The 20,227-nt window shown below is 45.6% G+C and overlaps 1 protein-coding gene across 8 annotated transcripts in view; it reads right to left on the bottom strand.

The window, feature by feature from the left end:
• TNIK (TRAF2 and NCK interacting kinase) overlaps positions 1–20,227 on the bottom strand; it is a 161,823-nt gene that overhangs the window by 23,017 nt on the left and 118,579 nt on the right. For 4 of the 8 annotated variants that reach the window (XM_057411550.1, XM_057411556.1, XM_057411551.1 and 1 more), the window contains exons 13-20: positions 16,194–16,304; positions 15,640–15,726; positions 14,247–14,447; positions 8,984–9,148; positions 6,913–7,152; positions 4,927–5,033; positions 2,070–2,233; positions 675–772 (exon numbers count right to left, since the gene is read on the bottom strand). In XM_057411550.1, the coding sequence (XP_057267533.1) occupies positions 675–772; positions 2,070–2,233; positions 4,927–5,033; positions 6,913–7,152; positions 8,984–9,148; positions 14,247–14,447; positions 15,640–15,726; positions 16,194–16,304 (1,173 nt within the window). The remainder of the gene's footprint in view (positions 1–674; positions 773–2,069; positions 2,234–4,926; positions 5,034–6,912; positions 7,153–8,983; positions 9,149–14,246; positions 14,448–15,639; positions 15,727–16,193; positions 16,305–20,227) is intronic. The other 4 variants (XM_057411553.1, XM_057411554.1, XM_057411555.1 and 1 more) reach the window with 2 other exon arrangements.

Genomic DNA, 20,227 nt, shown 5'->3' with positions numbered 1-20,227 from the left:
TCAGAGGAAACAGATCGGGACAGGAAAAAGCCAGAGGAAGGGCAAGCAGGTTAGAAATAAAATTAGAATTGTTAGCTCAACGCTGTGGAGTGTAGAGAAAAAAAACATCAACAAAACATTATTACACATTAAAAAAGAAAGCAGTGGAAATTCATTTCATTAGGCCGAGTCTGCAGTTTTAAAATACAAATGTCAACAGCATTAAACCAGGAGGAAACACTTCGGATGAGATTTTGCTCAGAATAATCAAATGAGATTGTACAGAGACCACTACCAGGTTTGGTTTTAAGCTGTGAAGGCTCTCGGGGGCTGGTTTCCAGAGCAGAGCATCCCTCCGCTGGGCTGCTGCTGGGGGACATGCAGCACGGAACACAACAATGTACCATAGGCAACCACCACACCCAAGCTAACAAAGCCCTTAAGCATCTGCTTCACTTGAAAACACAGGCTTAAGTGCTTTCCCTTAGACTTGGGCTCCTGATAAAAACTCATGCACTCTCTTAAGCATTCGTATCTCCCGTGGGCTCTTGCTGTACCACTGCTTTCCAGTCTCTACTGGAGAAGCAACAGTACTAGCCTCTTTTTTGGGGGCCCTGCAGTTGTGCTGCCACACTGAAAGGAAAAGTGGCCAAGCCAGCTGGCAACATTCCCATGGGAAATAATTTAAGACTCACAGCAGGTCGGCTTGGTCGTGTCACATCTCTGTTGTCTTCCTGCTTGACCTTAGCAGGCTCATGGGAGAGCACAGGGGACCCTTCAGGCTTGGTGTTCCCTGGGTGAAAGGCAAGCAGAGAGAGTGGGAATTTAAATGCTCAAACCTGTCACTGCATCCTGTCACCTGGAACAAGTGGGATTGAGGGCTTCATCATCGTTTTGTTTCTGTTGTCTCGAGAAACCCTCCTGCTCCTCTCTGAGTGTCATTGCAACAAGTCTCCATCAACATAGCAACAAAAGCCATGTCCCAAGTCTGCCTCCACTGACAGCCCTCTTGCAGTGTTACTGCCCTTCTTTCTACTAAAAAAACAAATTCACTTTGCAAAAGAGCAGAGAATGTGATAAATAAAAAGCTCTGCAGCACCTGACATTGCTGGGACATTATTTGTCACAGGATTCCTCATTACTAAAACCAAAATCAAACCTAAAAGGACAACTGGTGATAAACTCCTTTTACTGACTACCTAGAGGAGTAATGATTTCAACAACAGACATGTCATTTTACAGCAAAGTCATAAAAAATTCAAAGCATGGAGAAAGCATTTGTTTTAATGCGCTTCAGCCCTAGGGATTTATACTGCGGGGCTGTGCCAGAAATGCAGATGTATGTGTTGTATGTGCTTTAGCAACTGCTACTGCGATTAAGTGGGGGAATGGAATATCTTTAAGAACAGCTCTAGGAACATAAGGAACTATTTGACTAGGAACATAAACCCAGTGTCAGCATGGCTGCCTGGCAAAAGCATTTTAGAGAAAGCTTCTTATGGTCTAATTCACTCCTCTGCTCCCATCTCAGGCTTTGCACAAAGATGAAGCTCCAAAAAAAAATAAAATTAAATATACTTCTAAAAGTGAAACAGACTCCCAAAGAAACCATCACAGAAGAAGTGTGCTTGGGCTGATGAAGACAGGAAGCACACCGGTATTTTTTTTTTATCGTTTCCCCTAAAGCATAACTTATTTTAGTGTGAGGTTCTTATTTTAGTGAGAGGTGTCCCTGCCCATGGCGGGGGGGGGGGGGTTGGAACTAGATGATCTTAAGGTCCTTTCCAATCCTAACGATTCTATGATTCTATAACCCCCATCTCCTTTTGTACAAGCTACTTGGCACCGCAAATGCAGAAGCAGCGCAAGTTGCTGTGGGCATCGTACATCAGCATCCAGGCAAAAGGGAGTGTTGGCATCTCTCTTTGCTAGGTCAGCTGGTCACAGAAGTGCATCAGGAATGATAAATTCTTTGATTTTTTAATTTGTTAAAAACCATACATGAGATCACAGACCTCTTGCCCTTCTTGCTTACTAAACAAGCCACAGAAAGCATGCCCGATGCTAAGGGATGTTCACAAGAACCTCACCTCTGACTCTGTTGCGCTCACTCGAGCCAGCCTGGGAGCCAGGCTGGGACCCACCCTGGGAGCTGGGCTGGGAGCTGGGAGTGCTGGAGCTGGAGGAGCTGCCGCTGCTGGTCCTCTGCAGTGGGCTCTCCACGATGGGCTCCGTCCTCCTCAGGTCTGGGTTGCTGCAGGAGCACAAACCAAAAGGACACCATCAGCCAGTGTCACATGCTCCTCTGGCCTTCAGATGCTTCCCACACTGACAGGGAGAGCTGCGAAGGTGAGGGGACAAGACAGGGCTGAGGCCTTCTTTTCTGAAGCTATTAAGCCTGCATTTGAGGGACTACGTAGAATTAGGCACTGACCATCTTTATGGGGCTGCACCACAACCATAATGAAGAATTGGCTAGAGAAGCGTTCTGCTCTTATTTTGCCAAATTCATCAAAAATTAAGATTCTCTGTTCAGAACTCCCTTTCAGTCTGTAATGTGCAACGCTGAAGTTACCTACTTAACTATCAATATTCATCACAAAAGCGGGAATTTGCACATCAGTGTTTGTTAGAGAAAGAAGTATTTAATTGAAGAAAGGATCTCAAGTTTGCAACAAGGCTGCAGGTCACTTTTACCACTTATTCATACTTCCCAATTTTCATGGCTTCACTTTAAACTTGCATCAGAGATCCCCTTTTATTCCTTGATTTCTCTTGCCTTGTGAACATGCATACATTTAGAATAAAAAGCATCCTGAATACACAAAGAGTGACTAATATCTTTCTGGGTATCAGATGCCTTCAGGAAATTAATTCTTATTTGGCACTGAAATGAAATCAGAAGACACGTTCACACAGAGTTATGCAATTTGCTTTCATACAATATTTCTGTTAAATTATCTTATTCAAAGTCCTGTTAAAAAATGTATGAAAAGCTTTCTCCGTCAAGTCCAATTAGAACTTTGCACACATAAAAAGAATGTAGTAATAGTGCTACATGAATAATACAATTACAATTGGAGGCCATGCGTGTGAGGTGCAAGGTCTGTGGGGTCTCCCTCAAACATGTTGGTGCAAGTTGTGCTAAGGCCCACTACCATAATGGGGTTGCTGGCAGAATTGTTTGGACAGAGCCTAACATGTATAAAATCCCTGCCTATTGTTATTTCACATTGAAACAGGTGGGTATTAAAATTATGACAGCAAGACAGCAGCTTTCTGTGTGCAAGGAAAATCCCCTCATTTGCTACAACAGGGTGACAAATAAAGGAAAGCATTTTTTGTAATATTTACATTTATGCATGGGGGGAATCAAGAACCAATAGGAGAGGGAGTTCAAAAGGAAAGCTGGAGAAATGTTACACTGCTGTGAGAGAAATGAAATATGAAATACTTTCACTGAATATTAAGTTTGATGAATACGATAGCATCCTAATAATTTCTAGTTTTCATCCAACTGAAGGCGTCCAGCTCATGTTGTATGGCTGATGTGTCCTTAGCTAAATTAACTCCTGAAACGTATTTGAAAACTTTGGCAACTAATGTATATACCTGTACCAACCAGGACTGGGACTGCAATGTCCAGGAAACAGTGGGCAGCCTTCAACTTGAACCTCAGATCCCCTTATTGTTTTTATTTCCAATATCCCTTCCTAGGACAACGCAGTCCAATATCCCTCTGCATGTTAAATTGTCCTTCAAGCAAGCGCTAATTAAACGAACATTTTTAAAGAATTCAAAATGCTTTAGCCTTCAGCAATAAAGGGAAACAAACCACAATATGAATGTTTTTTTCTATTAAAAAAAAAATAACAACCCAGCAAAATTCTTCTGCTTCTGCTACCCCTGTCAGCTACTCTAAGCTGCTGCCCACTGTATGTGAGTCTGCTGATGCATGGCTGGGGCACTGAGCTGGAAAGAAAGGTGCATACTGAAACTGGTGACAGCACACGGCTACAGACATCCCAGCATTCTCTTTTTGACCTCACCCTGAAAGGACAAGGCAGAAAGAAGAAACCAAGGAGCTCCTTCACACAATGCTATGTGGAACACATATTACCTTGAGATTTGCCGGTCTGAGGTCTATAGCTGTCTGTGATGCTGTGCAAACCAGAGACAAGCTCTCACGTGACTAAGCCAAGTTTTTTCCATCCAGCTGTGAGCAGAGCCTGTCAAATTTCCTGCTTGGTTTAAACATGCCCAGGGATAGCTCTGACATGGCAGATCAGACTGCAGCTGTGGTGCAGCATCCTGCCTCAGGGTGCTACAAGTGCCCCCTGAACACCACCATGCCCAAGAGCTGCATGAGGCTAAACTAAAGGCCCCAGTCCTAGGAAACTGAAAGTAATTTTACCTTTGGTCTACATCTAATGAAAATCTCCCCAAGCTGTATCAGTACATTCCTCAGGCCATTATCTGTGAAAAGCTGCTCTGATGCATAGAAAAACTATTGTATGTATCACTGAGATCTCCCCACTGGCTTTTGTGGATCCCCTTACAGGTAAGAGATGACACTGGGAGAAACAGCCTGGTTCTGCTAAAGGGAGTGCCCAAATTCCTTTTTTACCCCCAGATGCAGATGTAGCATCCACTTCCAAACCCTGCAATGCCCAGGAACATATTCAGCCCAGGGAGCAAAACCTCCAGGGGTCTAAGCATTCACAGCCTTTGGTGCCAGTACAAAATACTAATGAATGCAAAAGTTCACTGCAACGATAAGAGAAGCATTGCATATCTTGTGTTGTTACCAATCAGTAAAAGCAGGGCTAAACCCAGCCTGTGTCTGGGCTCCCCAGCCAGGCAAAGGAGAGCATGCTGGGATCACTCCTGCCCATTGCCCTCTGTGTCCGTACCTTGCCCATGTCCATATCTTGCCCATGCCCATACCTTGCTCGAATAGGCTGGGAGCCCAGTCGGGGCCCCAGGGCACTGCCATTGCCTGGGGAGTTCTTCCTCGCCAGAGCAGGGGATATGGAAGTGGTTCGTTGAGGCACCTGGAAAAGAACAGACACATTTGCTGTCACCCAGTCTGCCCCACCATTCAGGCTGCTGTTTGCACACCTGAGAGATCACCTCCCAGCACTGCCTTATTACTTGATTTATAATTGATTTCCTACTGAGGGATAGGCAATTATAAACCACAAAGCTCTCAGCTTTTAGAAGGTATCACCCAAGTGTGAGACAGAAATGAGCTGCAAAGGGTGTGGTGAGGGATGCTCCTGGTAGGGGAGGCCCTGAGCATCCCCGCTATCATTAAACAGGGTGTTTACTTTTTCAGAAGTGAATGTATGCATATACACACACATATATAATTTAAATCTAACAAAACCCAGAAAATTACTTTTTAAGGTAAAATTCTAACTGAAGTGCATTTCAGAGACATGATGGAAGTTTTGTTTTTTTTTCTTGTGAATAAACACACAGTTATGTTAGGTAAGAGAAAATTTAGAGAGCAAGCAAGCTTCATATTCTGCAGTATCATTAGCTACAGCTTGTGTCATTAAAAGGAAATCTCTTCTCTGGGTAGGGTACCCTGCAGTTGTGACCTGGGGACTATTTTACCTTCCTCTGAAGCATCCAGCTATAAGCACAGGCAGAAACAAGACCCTGGACCACAGAGACAGCCAGCCCTGCCTCATGGGGCAGTCCTTTCATTCCCATTTACAAACATATCAAACCCACTTTGGGCAGTAAAACGTGAAGTCGGACTCCTCACAGCTATTACTGCTGACACAACAGCCTTAAATGTGATTTCATGGGGACACCTTACAGAGTTCACATTCTCTCAGCCAATGGGGAAAATACTCCATAGTGTTGGAAAACAGCTTTTTTTCCAAGGAGCTAGTGCTGTGGTTTCACCATGAAGTGCATCACTGCAGTTAAGAGACACCCTTCTCAAGGACTCAAGGCAAAAACCAACTTTAAATTGCAAGGGTTTTTTCAAAATGAGGTTAAAACCAGGCACCCACCCTCCTGCACTACTGAGAACTGAAGCACATAAACAGCTCCAGGAGCTGTTGACTTGTTTTTCCTCTTAGGTGAGCACTAATGTCTCCTCTCACTTGCTGGTAGCAAAAATGTGAATGTTATTAACACATGTGACAGGCCACCATAGATCTCTTGCACAGGCAGGCTTACCTGGCAGCTGGTATTTTGCTCTTAAGCCACTTACTTTATGAATACAAAGAAAAACTGCCTCTTAGCCAGGGACAAATACTGCCTTGCTGTCACTAATGAATTTGTAATATTTTTTTCTCTGTAAAAATCCTCCATTGCTGAGCACTGATTCACTGTAAGGCGAATTTCAATAGCCACGTTATAATTCTTCCAAAACGAAGGTGTATAAACAATGTGATTGAAATACTGGTCCAGAAGAGTCTTAATTAAAGAGGTACTGCCAGACACTGCCAAAATGCCAGTGAATGTAAAAAGCTGCTGGAGCCCTTACAAGTCTTCCATCAAATATTGATTGCAACTGGAGGCAGGGTACCAGATTAAAAAGGACCCATCTTATTGAGTATGACAAATTTTATGTTCCTATAATTCTATTTAAACAGGTTGATTTTTATCCTAGGGGAAGAAGACAATAATTTATTATGGCCTCTATCCAGGCTCCAGAACTTTCTTTGTTGGAGGTGAACACTATTTTGCAGCACTGTGTGTGTGCCCAAGAGCAGCTACCAGCATCTTGTGCAGAAACTGCCTTGGGAAATGCAGACCTGGGGCTGTAGGTACTCGCCGTGGAGCCATGGGGATGGGCTCAATTCTGCCCAATCTGCTTTGCCAGAGGCGCCGAGTGCAGGACTATCCCATGGGGACTTAGCTCTGGGATTGCCTCTTTGACGTGCTGGAAGTGAGGAGCGGTAGTGTTACCTTTGGTGGAATGTCTTCCTCCTGCCGTAACCAAGAACTTCGGTCAAACTTTTCAATGCGAGGGGGCAGAGGAGGGTTTTCTGAGGTGGGGTCCGAGTTCTGCCTTGGCATCTCAGTGCGGTGAGAGGTCACCGTCAAAGCCTCCTGAAACCCAGCCAGTCCCTTTGCAGGCTGTTCATGCAGTGACTGAGACCCAGACAAGGAGCTTCCTTGGGATTTCACAGTGACCAGATGTGGAATCTAAGCACCAAGTCAAAACAGAACTATCAGTACAAAATGGGGGGGGGAGGGGGGGAGGGAAAAAAGAAGAAAAAAAAAAAGAAAAAAGAAGGGATAAAAAATATTTTAAAAATTGATTAAAAAAAAGTTGATTAAAATATTTGATTTAGCACTTCAGATGCATTAAAAAGCCCCCTCAGTTTGAGACCAGCACTCCCTTGGTTTCAGGAATGCCTGATTTATATTGCTTCAATACAATACCTATTAAAAATCACGCCTGTACAGCTCAGCCTTTTAAAATCAGGCAATGTCATGCTCCAGCCCTGACCGCTCCTGTGTGCAGCCAGAGACGGGCTCGTGATGAGAGCCTGGGGCCAATCCATGGGTACCACCCCAGGAGCAGGGGCAGGCTGCTCCCTCCTGCCAGCTCCCGTGCACACTGTGCCTGCCCCAGGCTCTGCCTGCTACTGGATGGATTTACAGCTCCTATGCTTGCACCTCTAAAGTTGTACTAATGAGTTTGGCATGGATTTTCCCTGTTAAAATGGAGGGGAAAAAAAAGGATAATAAATAATAATAAAAAAAAATTGTCAGGAATTCTGAGGCATAGATGACTTAAAAAAAAATCTTGCAGCATGAGTTCCTATAGGTCTAGGTAGCCACTATCCCATGAATCAGCCCTACAGATCTAAAGGTTACAAGTGAAAGGAGTACCAACATCTGTTTTGGGAAATCTGAGAAATTCACAAAGTTAGTTTGTGAAATCAAAGCTTCCTCCCAGGACCCTGTGAAGCTGCACTTTTTTGATACAGGGGGGTTGTAATTTTTATTTGACATTTCTACATACATGTCTACGTACACATATACATGTATCATATGTATATGTGTATGCATGCATACGTTTATGTGGGTCTTTGGGTGTCAGGTAACTTTTTCATTAAGATTTTATTGCCAAACAGAAGTCTTTGTAACTGTTGACAATATATGTTACCAAAAAGGTCACTGAAAAGTATTTGGTCAATCAGAAAGATTACAGTGGAGGTTTTACCTACCTCCCAATGTATACAGACCATGTACACTGGGTCAGTACGCTTAAGGACTTTCCTATATGTATTCTGTTTAAAGATAGCATCATACTGCTGTCCTACAAGTGCGCATACCACATGTAGATGGCACTTAGCTGGCACATTTTCCCACAGAAAGCCCAGCTGGACTTGGAGCAAAGGCTTTGTACTTCCCTCTGAAACACCTAGTGAAGTCTGTGGATCTGTGGCAGTAATTCCAGGGGCTGGACTAGAGCCAGCATCAACACTTCTACAGCTTTTGGTGGCAGAGTACTTACAGACCTCATGGCTGGGAGGAACTTTTAAAATAATGATGCCCCTCCTGCATGACAGTCATGGTGATCTATGCCCTCTCCAGATGTGTTTGTGACTGATGTCAACTCAATGGAAAACCAAAACAAAACCTTAAATTAAAGCAGTAAAGAAAGCAAAAAGCATCTTGGCTCTTTTGTACCAGGCACTGTGGTCTTAGTCGTCTACATAAACCAGATGCAAAGAGGAACAGAGCAACTGCCACACTGGACCAGGCCAGCAGTTCCTCTTTCTCCTCCAGCTTGTTTCTGGCAGTAACTAGTACGTGATGCTTCAAAGGAAGGTATAAACCAGCATGATGTAGCTAACACATGAAGGTGACAAGAGGAATATACTCATGAATGTAGATGCTGCTCTTATGAATATGCTTGAGGCTGAGACACAATTTCCCTTAAATCAGCTTTTTCTTGTTACCTTACCAGCACCCCCAGCATCCTGGCTCTGGCATGTGAGCCTGCCAGGGAAAGCGCTGTTACCTGCGGGTCCACAGGTCGAAGCAGGGGTGGGGTCCGGGCTGGCTGTACACCACTAATGCTGAAAGACTCCGACCGAGGAGGCAGGTTGGGGTCAGAAATTCTGTTGGCCACCTTATGGGGCATGGCCGGTGAGCTCTGGCGATTGAGCCGGGAGCGTTCCTCCACCTGCGGTGAGACAGGGAGAGTGGGCGAACACTCCATAAAAACTTGTCTCCGACAGAAAACCAAGGTATGCATATCTAAATACATATGAAGTTCTTTTCTCCTTTGGCATATCACATATATCGTATCACAGAATCATAGAATAGTTAGGGTTGGAAAGGATCTTAAGATCATCATCAAGTTCCAACCCCTCTGCCATGGGCAGGGACACCTCACACTAAACCGTATCATCATGGAATCCAAGTCACTCTGCAGATTTTGCAATAAATGCATTTTAAAGACACTGAAAGAACTACTTGTATTTATGCACATAATTCATTTCTGAATATGAAATGAAGAAATAAAGAAAAGGAAACATGACTCTCAGAGGTATTTCTAGAAGATGACTCCTGAGAAGCTCGTGCTTCTTCTCAAATGTATCTTTAAGCAAGGGACCCTTTTCCTTCACTATTATAAACATGAGGAGTGCTTTTATTTGATCTGAATGAAAGAATAAACATGGCAGCCAGAAAATGGCTGGCTTTTATCTAGATTTAGTAAGCCTCGCACCTTGTCATGTATGGAAGAGGAAAAGATTCCATTATCAGTAGAGAAATAAACCCAAAGCCCACTGCTTTCAATTCCCTTTGATCAAAGTGCAATGGTTTCAGCCAACCCAGACATACGTGCAATCTGCTCCTGCAGTTAGAGACTGTATGCATCGGTATTCATACTGCATATGCTATGCAGAATTTCTGACACCTCGAGATCTGACGGGTATTTTCATTCATGTATCATTAACATGTTAAATACCCTTAGCATGTCTTGATTCCACCATCTACAATGTCATGTTAAAAGGCAAACTTTAAAATAGGTTTGCTTGGAAAGAACCACAGCTGCTTTTTAAGTAGTAAAAGCCATTATATTAATAAAAATGCATCTTTTCCATTTTCAGATATTGAGCAGGCACCAGATTTAGGTAAAATTTAGGTAAGAGATTTGTGTTATGGATTCTTTTCTTTCTAGTTCATGAGGGACCATCCAGGACACTGCTGTGTCTTAAGAGGTTGTCGCAACTTCCCCAGATGCTGCCCACTGGCTAGCAGAGGCTGTACAGAACTAGGTTTGGTGATGTCTATGGGAGTGGACACAAGGATGGGAAGGCAAGAAGGGCAGGAAGGAGAATTTCTTCTGAACAAGGGAACAGCAGCATGAGCACTGGGTTGCAGGCATGGCCCAGTACATCTCCTTATCAACCAAACTTTGTCATGAACGACAGCAGGCAAAGACAGTGCTGCTGCCGAGTCCTCCACCTGTTTGCAGGTGCTCTCCGGCACACTGCCAAGCCGTAATGTGCAGCTAATCATGGAGGACGTCAAAGCTTGTGTAGACTAGAAGGCAGGGGAACGATGAAATGGGGATGTCTGTGTACTGGGAAGGAGAAGGACACTTGGTTTCCCACTGCCAGCATGTCCTCACTAGGACTTTGCTGCACCAGCACAGCAGAGGATGCTCTTGGAACTCTCCAGCTGCACTTCAGGAAGCCTTACTGACTCCACCATTAGGCAGAGTGAGGGAAAAAGCAGTAAAATCCTGCAGGAATTCATCATTGCTCTGGTTCAAGCCATTTCTAATTGAACTCAAGATTCCCCTCAAACAGGAAAACATTCTTACCAGCTTCTGTGCAGGACCCAGTGGAAGGATGCTAATGTTTCAATACATCACTTCAAAGCAAGAGAAGAATTAAGCCATGGGGACTGCAGGAGGAGCTGACACACATGTTGGCTGCTGCAGAGAACAGCAGACCTTGCAATGCACAGTCAAGCCCTGAGCTCCCAGGAAGGTCTGAGCTGTGGGAAAGCACTGCAGAGCCCGGCCACTGCATGGAAAACATCCGATTAAACTTGTCTCCTCCTTTATGCATGGTCATGTATGGCATACACCTGACCAAACCTATCCTTCAGCTGACCAAGCTTCTTTGTCACTGAGATGTTAGACTCAGTGTTGTGCTTTAAGGCCAGCCGGTAACTCAGAACCATGAAGCTGCTTGCTCACTCCCCTTGCTTCTTCCTCCCCCTGCTCCTGGGTGGATGGGGAGGAGAATCTAAAGAATGTAATTCCCACAGGTTGAGATAAGAACAGTCCAGTAACTAAGGTATAACACAAAACTACTACTACTACCACCAATAATATTAGTGATAAGGGAAATAACAAGGGGAGAGAATGCAGCTGAACCCAGGATACCTGACTACCTGCACCGCTTTGTTTGGCAAATACTGGTCTATAACAGACAAGCCAGTAATGGAGAAAGCTGCTCATTACAGTACTACTGCTTAGAGTGCTAAAGCCACATCCCTGGCTGGATCATCAGAGGGTTACAACATGACGTCCAAAAGGCCCAGCGAGTCCTTGATAATGAACCTGGCTAAATGGCAGGTCTGGGACAGCACCCTGGCTGTATCCCAAGTTAATTTCCAGTGGATAACCCTTCATTCACAAGACGATTAGAAGAGGCAGCAGATGGAGATGTGCATCCATGTGTATTGATAAGACTATCTGATCAGACTGTTTTGTTTAGCACAAAAGAAGATAAATCCTTGACCAGGGAAGCTATGAAAAATGCAGTACAGCCTGGTTCCTAAACCAGAGCTTTGTCTTCACTGACAGACCAGTGTCTTAACAAGGGGATGCAGGGACACAACACAAGTGGCTGTAGCCACTTTATACTTTACCCTCTGTCTGCAGGGTCTTGGAGTTACCATGTGAAGAAGAGTGAGGTGGGAAAATAAGTCCATAAAGGAGAGCTGTGAAAAGCAGAGAGGGGCACAGTGCAAGGAGAATTCAGCTATGGTGATCAAGCTCCTGAGGGAGAAGACTTGAGACCAAGGAATATAAATACAAGGATGGTATGGGATATCATGCAAAATCTTCAGAAAATATCCTAATAAGCTCTGCAGAGCCTCCAGAAATTGTAGGCTGAACACTAGACTTGTCTTTTCATTGTTCTCAAAGGAAAACAAAGTCTCAATATTTCCGTTAAATTAGCATGCATGGGCTGGGTATGGAAATTGCTAAATTGTAACAAGAACCATGGTAGGATGATTTAAGTATCAGCATAAGTCTGCCTGTATAGCCAGCAAGGATGGCACTTTAATCTATGCTGCAGAGTAGCTGCATTGTTCTAGAAGTGTAACTATGCAGCAGGTAAAACAGGGGATCAAGGCAAGAGGAGTAGTTTAGGGAAGTTCCCAAAGGTATTTTGTCAAGGCAGTACATCAAACTACTGCTCCCAAGAGCAGAAAGATGCCACAGCAGCTGCTCTGAGCATTTCATTAGAAATCAGACAGAGTGACACAGGTAAAGAGTAAAGGGTTCAGAGAGCTAATTAGTGGAAGCTGGAGATATTCCCCAACAACAGGAAACCTCATCTTCCCTGTGACTTCGGCAAAGGGTATGAGGTGACATTCTGCTGCTCTCGTTCATATTCTACAGTTCCCAACATTGTGCTTCAAGTGATGGCAACAAATAAAAAGATGCCTCCCCCATGGAACAGAAGAAATGGAACTTTGTGTTTGAAACAGAATGCTAAATCCAGCACTTCTCTCCTTCACACCAGATAAAGAATAAGGTTCCTTTTTATATATCTTTGCTATGGCTTTGAAGACAGTGCCAGAGGTACTTTTGCAAGGTTCCAGAGGATTTATTTAAACCAGGCAATGAAAGACAGTTTATTCCCCTTTCCCTGCCTGCTACCAGCTCTCAGCACTTCTGCAGATGTTCAAGAGAGACCCTATTCTGCACAAAGCTACAGAGGCACCATCCAGGTGGAAACCTCTCACGTTAGAGGTGGCTCAGCACATCTGGAGCATCTTATCTGCAGACCCACTTACCAAACCTCTTCTTCCACTGGAAGGGCTGGAGAATGATGCTGCAGCTCCATGAAAATATGCCTTATGGTGCATCACCACCAAAAGACTCTGAAGACTAAATTAGAAGGGAACAAAGGAGAAACCCAAGGGAGTATAAAGAAGTGAAAAGACATCCACATCTCCATCTGTGATGGTTTAGAAAGGTTAAGAACTGTTCGTATTATTGACCTTTGCTTAGCAATGGAGATCTGATTGAATTTCTTGAGCATTTGATGCTTGCAGGTATTGTGGATGCAGCCGAGGGCTGTCAAGAGGAAAGGCCAGGAGAGAACTATGTGCTGGATGAAGGGCCCATCTCTGCCAGGACTAAAGGGTGCCAGGCGTTTGGCAGCAGAGCTGTGATCCTGCTTAGTAGGAATAGGCGAGTTATTATGGCAGCAGAGCTGTGATCCTGCTTAGTAGGAATAGGCGAGTTATTAAAAGAAAAGATCTTCCTGCCCATGGCTGCAAAATTAAACCAACTAAACACAAAGAACTTTGGAAAAATTAATGCAGGAGTGGGCACCAGTCTTACTGGAGCCACCACAAAGAGACTAAGGAGACGGAGTTTGCACACGATCCTGAAACTGCACTGCAGACAATGCATATCTTCATCTTTTCAATACTATTCAGCCAGGCAATAATTAATATTCAGGATCTTGCAACTGTTACAACAATTACCTCTTTTAGCTGGAGAGAAAAAGAAAACTCTTGATGTGGCTTGCCTTCCTGAAAATCATGAAAGCAGAGCAATCCCAAAAGATACAGCCCTGAGCACGGGAGGAAAGGCTGGCTGATCTCTGTTTGCCTATGGTGAACTGAATTAGTGCTCAGCAAGGAACCCTGCTACAACCACCCTCTACATCCACCCCTGACCCTCAGTAGGCTTGTGGATGTGCCAGGTATGAACACCAGGAGCTCCCAGTATGTTCACATACCCCCAGCTATGGCTGAACCCCTCCAGGAGGGACTCATTTTCCTCCTTGCATGCTCTCATGGAAAAGCCTCCTTCCTTCACTCTCTTTGCTTGCACAAAGGTACACACAGATGCGCACACACACTGCATTGAACTGGGAGTGCTTCCAGCACTGCTAATGGCATCTGCTGGAGGCTGACCCAGCAGAGTGCAATCTGCTGTACATATTTTAGACCAAACTGTGTGCCCAGCCCTGCAGATGTAGGCAGGCACCCTCTTGCTCCTTACTCTTGCCTACCTCCTTGGCCCACGCTGGCTTCTCGCTGGCATTTATCCCTTCTTTATAATGGTAGAGAGGTTTCTTCTCTGCTGGCCTCTGGTCCTGCCGCTGCTGCTGCTGCTGCTGCTGCAGGGAGACCAGATAGTCTCGCTCCTGCTGGAGCTGCCTCTGCAGCCTCTCTGCTTGCCGCTGCTCCTCCAGCTGTTTGCGCTTATACTCCTACCCAGAAGAAAACACAGTGAAATGGATGCCTGGCCAGCCTGTAAACATAGGGCTGCAAACTACAGATTTATCTGTTTGAGTGGAAAATGGGGGCTGAGTATCTGAAAGACTGTTTCCTGGCAAAGCTCATTGATGTGAAAGACTTTGGGGACTGAGCTGTAAAGCATCCCAGAGGAGAGGTAGCTGGGAGGACAGGGCCAACAAATTCAGAGTTGTGACCCCAAAATCGATACTTTGCAGCCAGTGAACTGCCCTGTCTACTGGGAACTGGAGGTGCTAGCCCTGCCTCATCAGGGAAGCCCTGCAAAGACCCCTGAGGGCTGACATCTGCTTAGGACTTGCCATTGATTTTGCCCTGATTTTTCTGGATGGGAAGAACAAAGGATCAACCAGATAAGGTGCCAAACATCACCAGGTCAGACAAAGCTCAAGTGAAGTCAACTCCTCTATAGGGCCAATTTATTCTTTGTGGGAAGGGCTGCACAGCACAGCTAACTGTGTGATCTTTCTGAATCCCTATGGCTCTATGAGGTTTAACGAGTAAGCAATTTTGAAAGAGCCATTTTAAAAGGTAAGGGCTTGTCTGAGGGTTTTTCTTTTCCCTAAATAAAATTAATAGCAAGATCAAAAAGAATAATCTCTGCAGATTAAAAGAAAATGCAGTGAGAATAACAGCTACCAGCATTAAAGGAAAACTCAAAATGAAATCAAATAAAAAAAGAGGGTATCTAGAACAAAAACAGCACAAGAAGGAATATACAGTGTTCCTGCAAGGAAATGAAAACAAAGGCCTCCACTTGGAATATGAAAATCCGCACGACAGGGTGGGTTCTCTGGGTGCAGGCATGCGACAGCTCAACCACACTCCAACATGCTGCAAACAGCCTTCAAAACTACACAGCAACTAACAGAGCTGCTCCTCTCATGAAGGCACAAGCATGCTGATGCCAGGAAGGGATGCAATGAGAGCGCTGTACACCATAAGGGGACCCAGCTGAAGCAGTGGTGGGGATTTTGAGGCATGCTTGTGGCCACAGAGCGGGACAGGAGGCTCCGGGTCTGGCGGTCACAGTGGCATCCCCCATGTCTCGGCATGGCAGGGATCACTTAGGTAGCTTGGGTGCACGCAGGCTCATGCGGACACGACATGGGCAGAAAGCAGCAAGCGTGGCCATGTCCTCCCATTTACCAGAAGTAGTGCTTGCTCCTGCAACAACTGCTGCTGCAGGATCTCTAACTGTCTCTGCTCCTCCTCTAACTGTCGCCTGATGTACTCCTGGAGGCATGGGCAGCAAGGATCAAAGGAAAAAGAGAGAGAAGGTAAAAGAGACAGTATTTCCCAACAGGAAGGAAAATGAGGTGGGCAGCTACATCCACCCAGCCTGAGAGCCAGTACTCTCTGTCCCTGCCCAAAGAGTCCAGGGTGTCCACCACCCTACAAGGGACCTCTGAGGGTAAACAGTGAAAATCACTGGGAAGTGGTGAACATTAACTGGGAATACCATAAAACCCCACCCCAGGAACAAGCGGGTGGGAAAAACTTGCATCAAGTGTCCCCACACCTGCGGGCCTGCAAGTGGACCTACACAGAAATATGTGACAGCAGTGGAAAGCAACACACACAGTGTTAACAATTAAGCGACTTGCTCTCAAGTAGCATAAATTATGAGTGTTTACAAGAAAAACCCTGATTACAAGAAGAGATCTGTGCTGAAGACTATTGCCTCGCTCCCACCGTGTTACCTGCTCATGCTCCGCACGTCGCCGTTCCTCCTCCCGCCGTATCTGCTCCTCATAGTGTCGCCGCTGCTCCCGCTCCTGCTGCTTCCGCAATTCCTTCTCCCGCCTCTGCTGCTGTGGGGGCAGAATGCACAGGTCAGCATCCCCACTCCTCTCCCTGAGAGTTTTGCACAATTTTCAGGGAGCCCTGGTCCAGCAACCCGCAACACTCCTGTTCACCTGATAAGATGCCTTGCTAGCCAGCAGGTCTGTTTGGGGCAGTAGAGGGGCTTGCTGATCCTACTCCAACCTCATGTGCTCTGGTACCTAGCATCAGCTATGAAGAGCCCACAACATCCTCCTGGCCAGCACCAGACCATACACACAACCCCGTTTCTTCTTCCACCTGCAGATGGAGCTATGTGGGCAGTGTGTGGTCCTCACTTGCCCACATGCCCGACTAGTGGACTCATCAGGTCTCAGACATCCAGGAACTGGACAAACCCATCGCTTAGGGAAACTCGTCCCCAGACCCATGAGGGAGGGTGCTGGGGGAGCTACTGCCTGCCAAGAAGAGAACACATCCCTCTTAATGTTTGCAAAGACCACAAGCTAAGACAAGAAGACCCAAGATCCTAGGGTTTTTCTTTTCTGTAACACAAAATGATCAGGATTTGAGGGCTTCCCTTTCCACTCCTGCCTCCTGGGTCACATCCCTGCTTACTCTGTGCTGTAGCATCTTTGCTGACAGCAATCCAGAGTGCTTTTTTTGTGGGGAGGATGATGACCTAGAGCCTGCTGTGAGCCATCCAGCGTGCCCTGGGCACCCAGGTGACACCTGCAGCCCCACCCCCTCTGCTTTTAACCTAGCGTAACTCCTTCAGCTCCCCAAACCACCCTGCACTCTGGTCCTGGGGGCAGGGGCTCGCAGCAAACCGCTGCAACACTGCCATGAAGCAGAAGGGCTGCAGGCTTCTCTACACCTCAGCCGGCACATCAGCAGAGGGCACTCAAATGCCAGTATTGGCTACTGGGGATCTGCAGCCTTGCAGCCTGCCATAACTCCCTCGTGTGCAGGGCGCAGCAACACTGCAGGGCTAACGGGCAGACAACCCGCTGAAGCATAAATTTGGGCCTTCTTCCTCCCTTTTTTTCCCCCCTTTTTTCCCCCCGTTGCCGACACAGCAGCTGAGCAGACTGCAGTGGAAAGGCAGGCACTGGAGGGATTGGCAACACCATACATTCGCTAAATCACGTGGAGGGCTGGAGATGGCAGCTGACTATAGCAGCTCTGCCCAAGAAGCTGGCTGTGCTATCCAGAGACAAAGATGTATCTTTAAACTGCTGCTCTGCAATAATCTGCACTGTATATTCAGGCAGATCTGAAATCTGTATCTATCTATAGATAGGTACCTATATAGATACGTCTCCCTGTTATAGGTATCTAGCTATAGATACTATATAGCTATTATAGCTGTTATACAGATCTGTCTGTAATAGTTATCTAATACAACAGATAAATCTCTATACAGTAATGTCTAACAGATCTACTTTATCTCTATTACATATAATATATACTATATATATACTCTATCACAAGACTATAATTCTATTCTATACATACTCTATATTCTATTCTATGTTCTATTCTGTATCTCTGTCTCTCTAGAGATAGACATCAACAGCTAACTTTATAGACTGACACCTATAAAAATAGATACATCTATAGATAGACATATAGGTACTTTAACAAATATTTAAAGACAGCCCCACATTTCATATAGGGAAGAGCCATTGCCTGCCTTGCTGCTATCTCATCCTCAGGGAACATCCATAGGTAACAGGTAACATCCATGCCCAAGGACACTGTTTTCCTCTAGCTTAATGCTCAAGCTGCAGCACAGCTTCACTACCACCTATAGCCATATTTATCATTGCTATTCCACTTGCCTCAGGGAAGGAAAATCTCATCAAACCTGAAATAACCTGCCAGCTCCAGACTCCGGCATGTCCTACGCCAGGCGCAGTCACTCGCACTGCCCACGTAAGCTGCGTATGCATGTGTTACTCCATGCGTACGCCTGTCCTTGCTGAGTACAACGTGAATGTACGGCTTTTGTAGGTTTTTGAACTCTATACTACAAACTCTAGAGGAGATGCCACCAGGACACCGGGACATGGTAACTCTGAAGAAGTAATGTGTGATTTCTTGGCTTTGCCAGCACTCCCTGACCTCCTTGGACGAGTGCTGCTGGTGACAGTCGCTGCTGCATGCCCTCAAAAGCACAGGGCTTTTGACGAACGGGTTGAATACATGTTACCCTGAGCTTCCAATCACAGTGTGTATTACACTGGTTTTGGGTTGGGTTTTAATGTTGGAGTTTTTTTAGTTAAAATAGCATGCTGCCGAATAAAGCACATAATGCTTGTGCAGGCTGGTCTTGGCTGACAGGAGGCAAGGCCCTGAATGTCACAGCTATTTCTTAAATAAAAATCATCTGATTGGTCTTTATTTCCAATCCTGCAGGTGAACAAAGCCAACCCCCTGCACAAAGGGGACAAAAGCATTTTTCCCAGAGAGGGAACACTGTTAACACTATCCTTCCAGCATACCATGTGCCCAGTGGCCCTGGTGAGCTTGTCCCACTTCTGGTCTCTCTCCTGCATGGCAGCATCAAACCACCAGCCTCCTCTCTTGCACACCTAAAAGCCTATTTAATCCCAGATGCTGGGATTTGAGCCTCCCAGGCACAAATTTCTTTCAAAGCAAGGCCTGATGCTCTTTTGGATATCTGAAGGATCTCTGTGCCCTGTCACAGGTGGGCTTTTCAGGTTGAGTATGTGAGTGGGATGCAATATACACATTTATTGAGGCCAGGAGTACAGCACTTCCCTGCAGCTCAACTGTGCTTTTGTCAGGTCACATTATAGGCAAGTCATTTATCATGGTCTCATTATGAGCACCTTCAGCTGAGCACTGCACCATCATCTCAGCAGAGCGGGGACTCAATTGGCAGCGGCACATCTGCCTGCCCTGTATGGACCCACTTCAGCAGCTGGCAAACATCTGAAGAGGACCTGGCACTGCAGTGGGCAAAGCCTCTAGCAGTGCCCCCATGTCCCCTCTACCTCTGCTCATGCCAGTGCTGAGCAGTGATAGGATGATGGGGACCCTGTTTAAAATAGGGACTGAGCTCAGTAAGGTGCAGCTGGAAACTGCATGTGAAAGTGCATACAGAAACAAACAAAAAAAAACCTAAAAAGGGTAGGGGAAGATTCAAAGATCTCTCTTTGTTTGCCTCTTTTTCTGCCTGTTCTTTGCTCTCCCTCTCTCACTGTGAGTGCACACTTTTCACATTTCTCCAAGCCTGAAACTACTGTATTTACACTACTGAGATTTATTATCCATGCAAAGCAAGACTGCCAATTAATTAGGACTGCATTTATATAACTCTGCAGGTAAAGCCATATGTAGCTGTTTCAAAGCCAGAATGGGATCTTATTTGCACTGCACTAGAAATGACAGGTTTTAAATATTGATGAGGGAAAGAAGACACATGAACGCAAAACCTCTGGTGAGAAGGCCCTTGGAGGCCTGGCATAAAACAAGGACTTCAAAGGACCAAGCTCACATTGCTAGATCAGACAGATTCAAGACTACAAGCAACCAGAGAGCTGCAGCCACCCCATGAACCTGGTGAACTCGGAGAGGCACTGACTCTTACAAGAGGAGGCTCAAGGAAACCTTGGCTGCTGCTCCCAGCCATGGGTATGAGCCAGTAAAGAAGTGGAAGGGGAATTCCAAGTGACAAATGAAAACAAATATTCTAGGTAGCTGCACTGCTGTGACAGGCTTATTTATCTGAGCCACCAGGGAAAGAATGACTGTGGCTGGAACATCATCTTTCCTGACACACCAAGCACTGGAGCACGGAGAAGTGTTTCCCACTGGTATATTAACTGGGTCAGAACTTCCTACCGTGAACGATCACAGGAGCTAATTTTAGCTGGGATCATCATGAAGGGATGCTCCAAGCAGGAAAAGGCTCATGCTTCAG

The sequence above is a fragment of the Pezoporus wallicus genome, unplaced genomic scaffold (genome assembly GCF_028554395.1).
Source record: "Pezoporus wallicus isolate ANWC-B61680 ecotype Strahan unplaced genomic scaffold, APGP_CSIRO_Pwel_v1 contig_6899, whole genome shotgun sequence".
Taxonomy (NCBI): Eukaryota; Metazoa; Chordata; class Aves; order Psittaciformes; family Psittacidae; genus Pezoporus; species Pezoporus wallicus.
The sequence above is the reverse complement of the archived record's forward strand: the minus strand, read 5'-3'. Positions and strand labels throughout refer to the sequence as shown.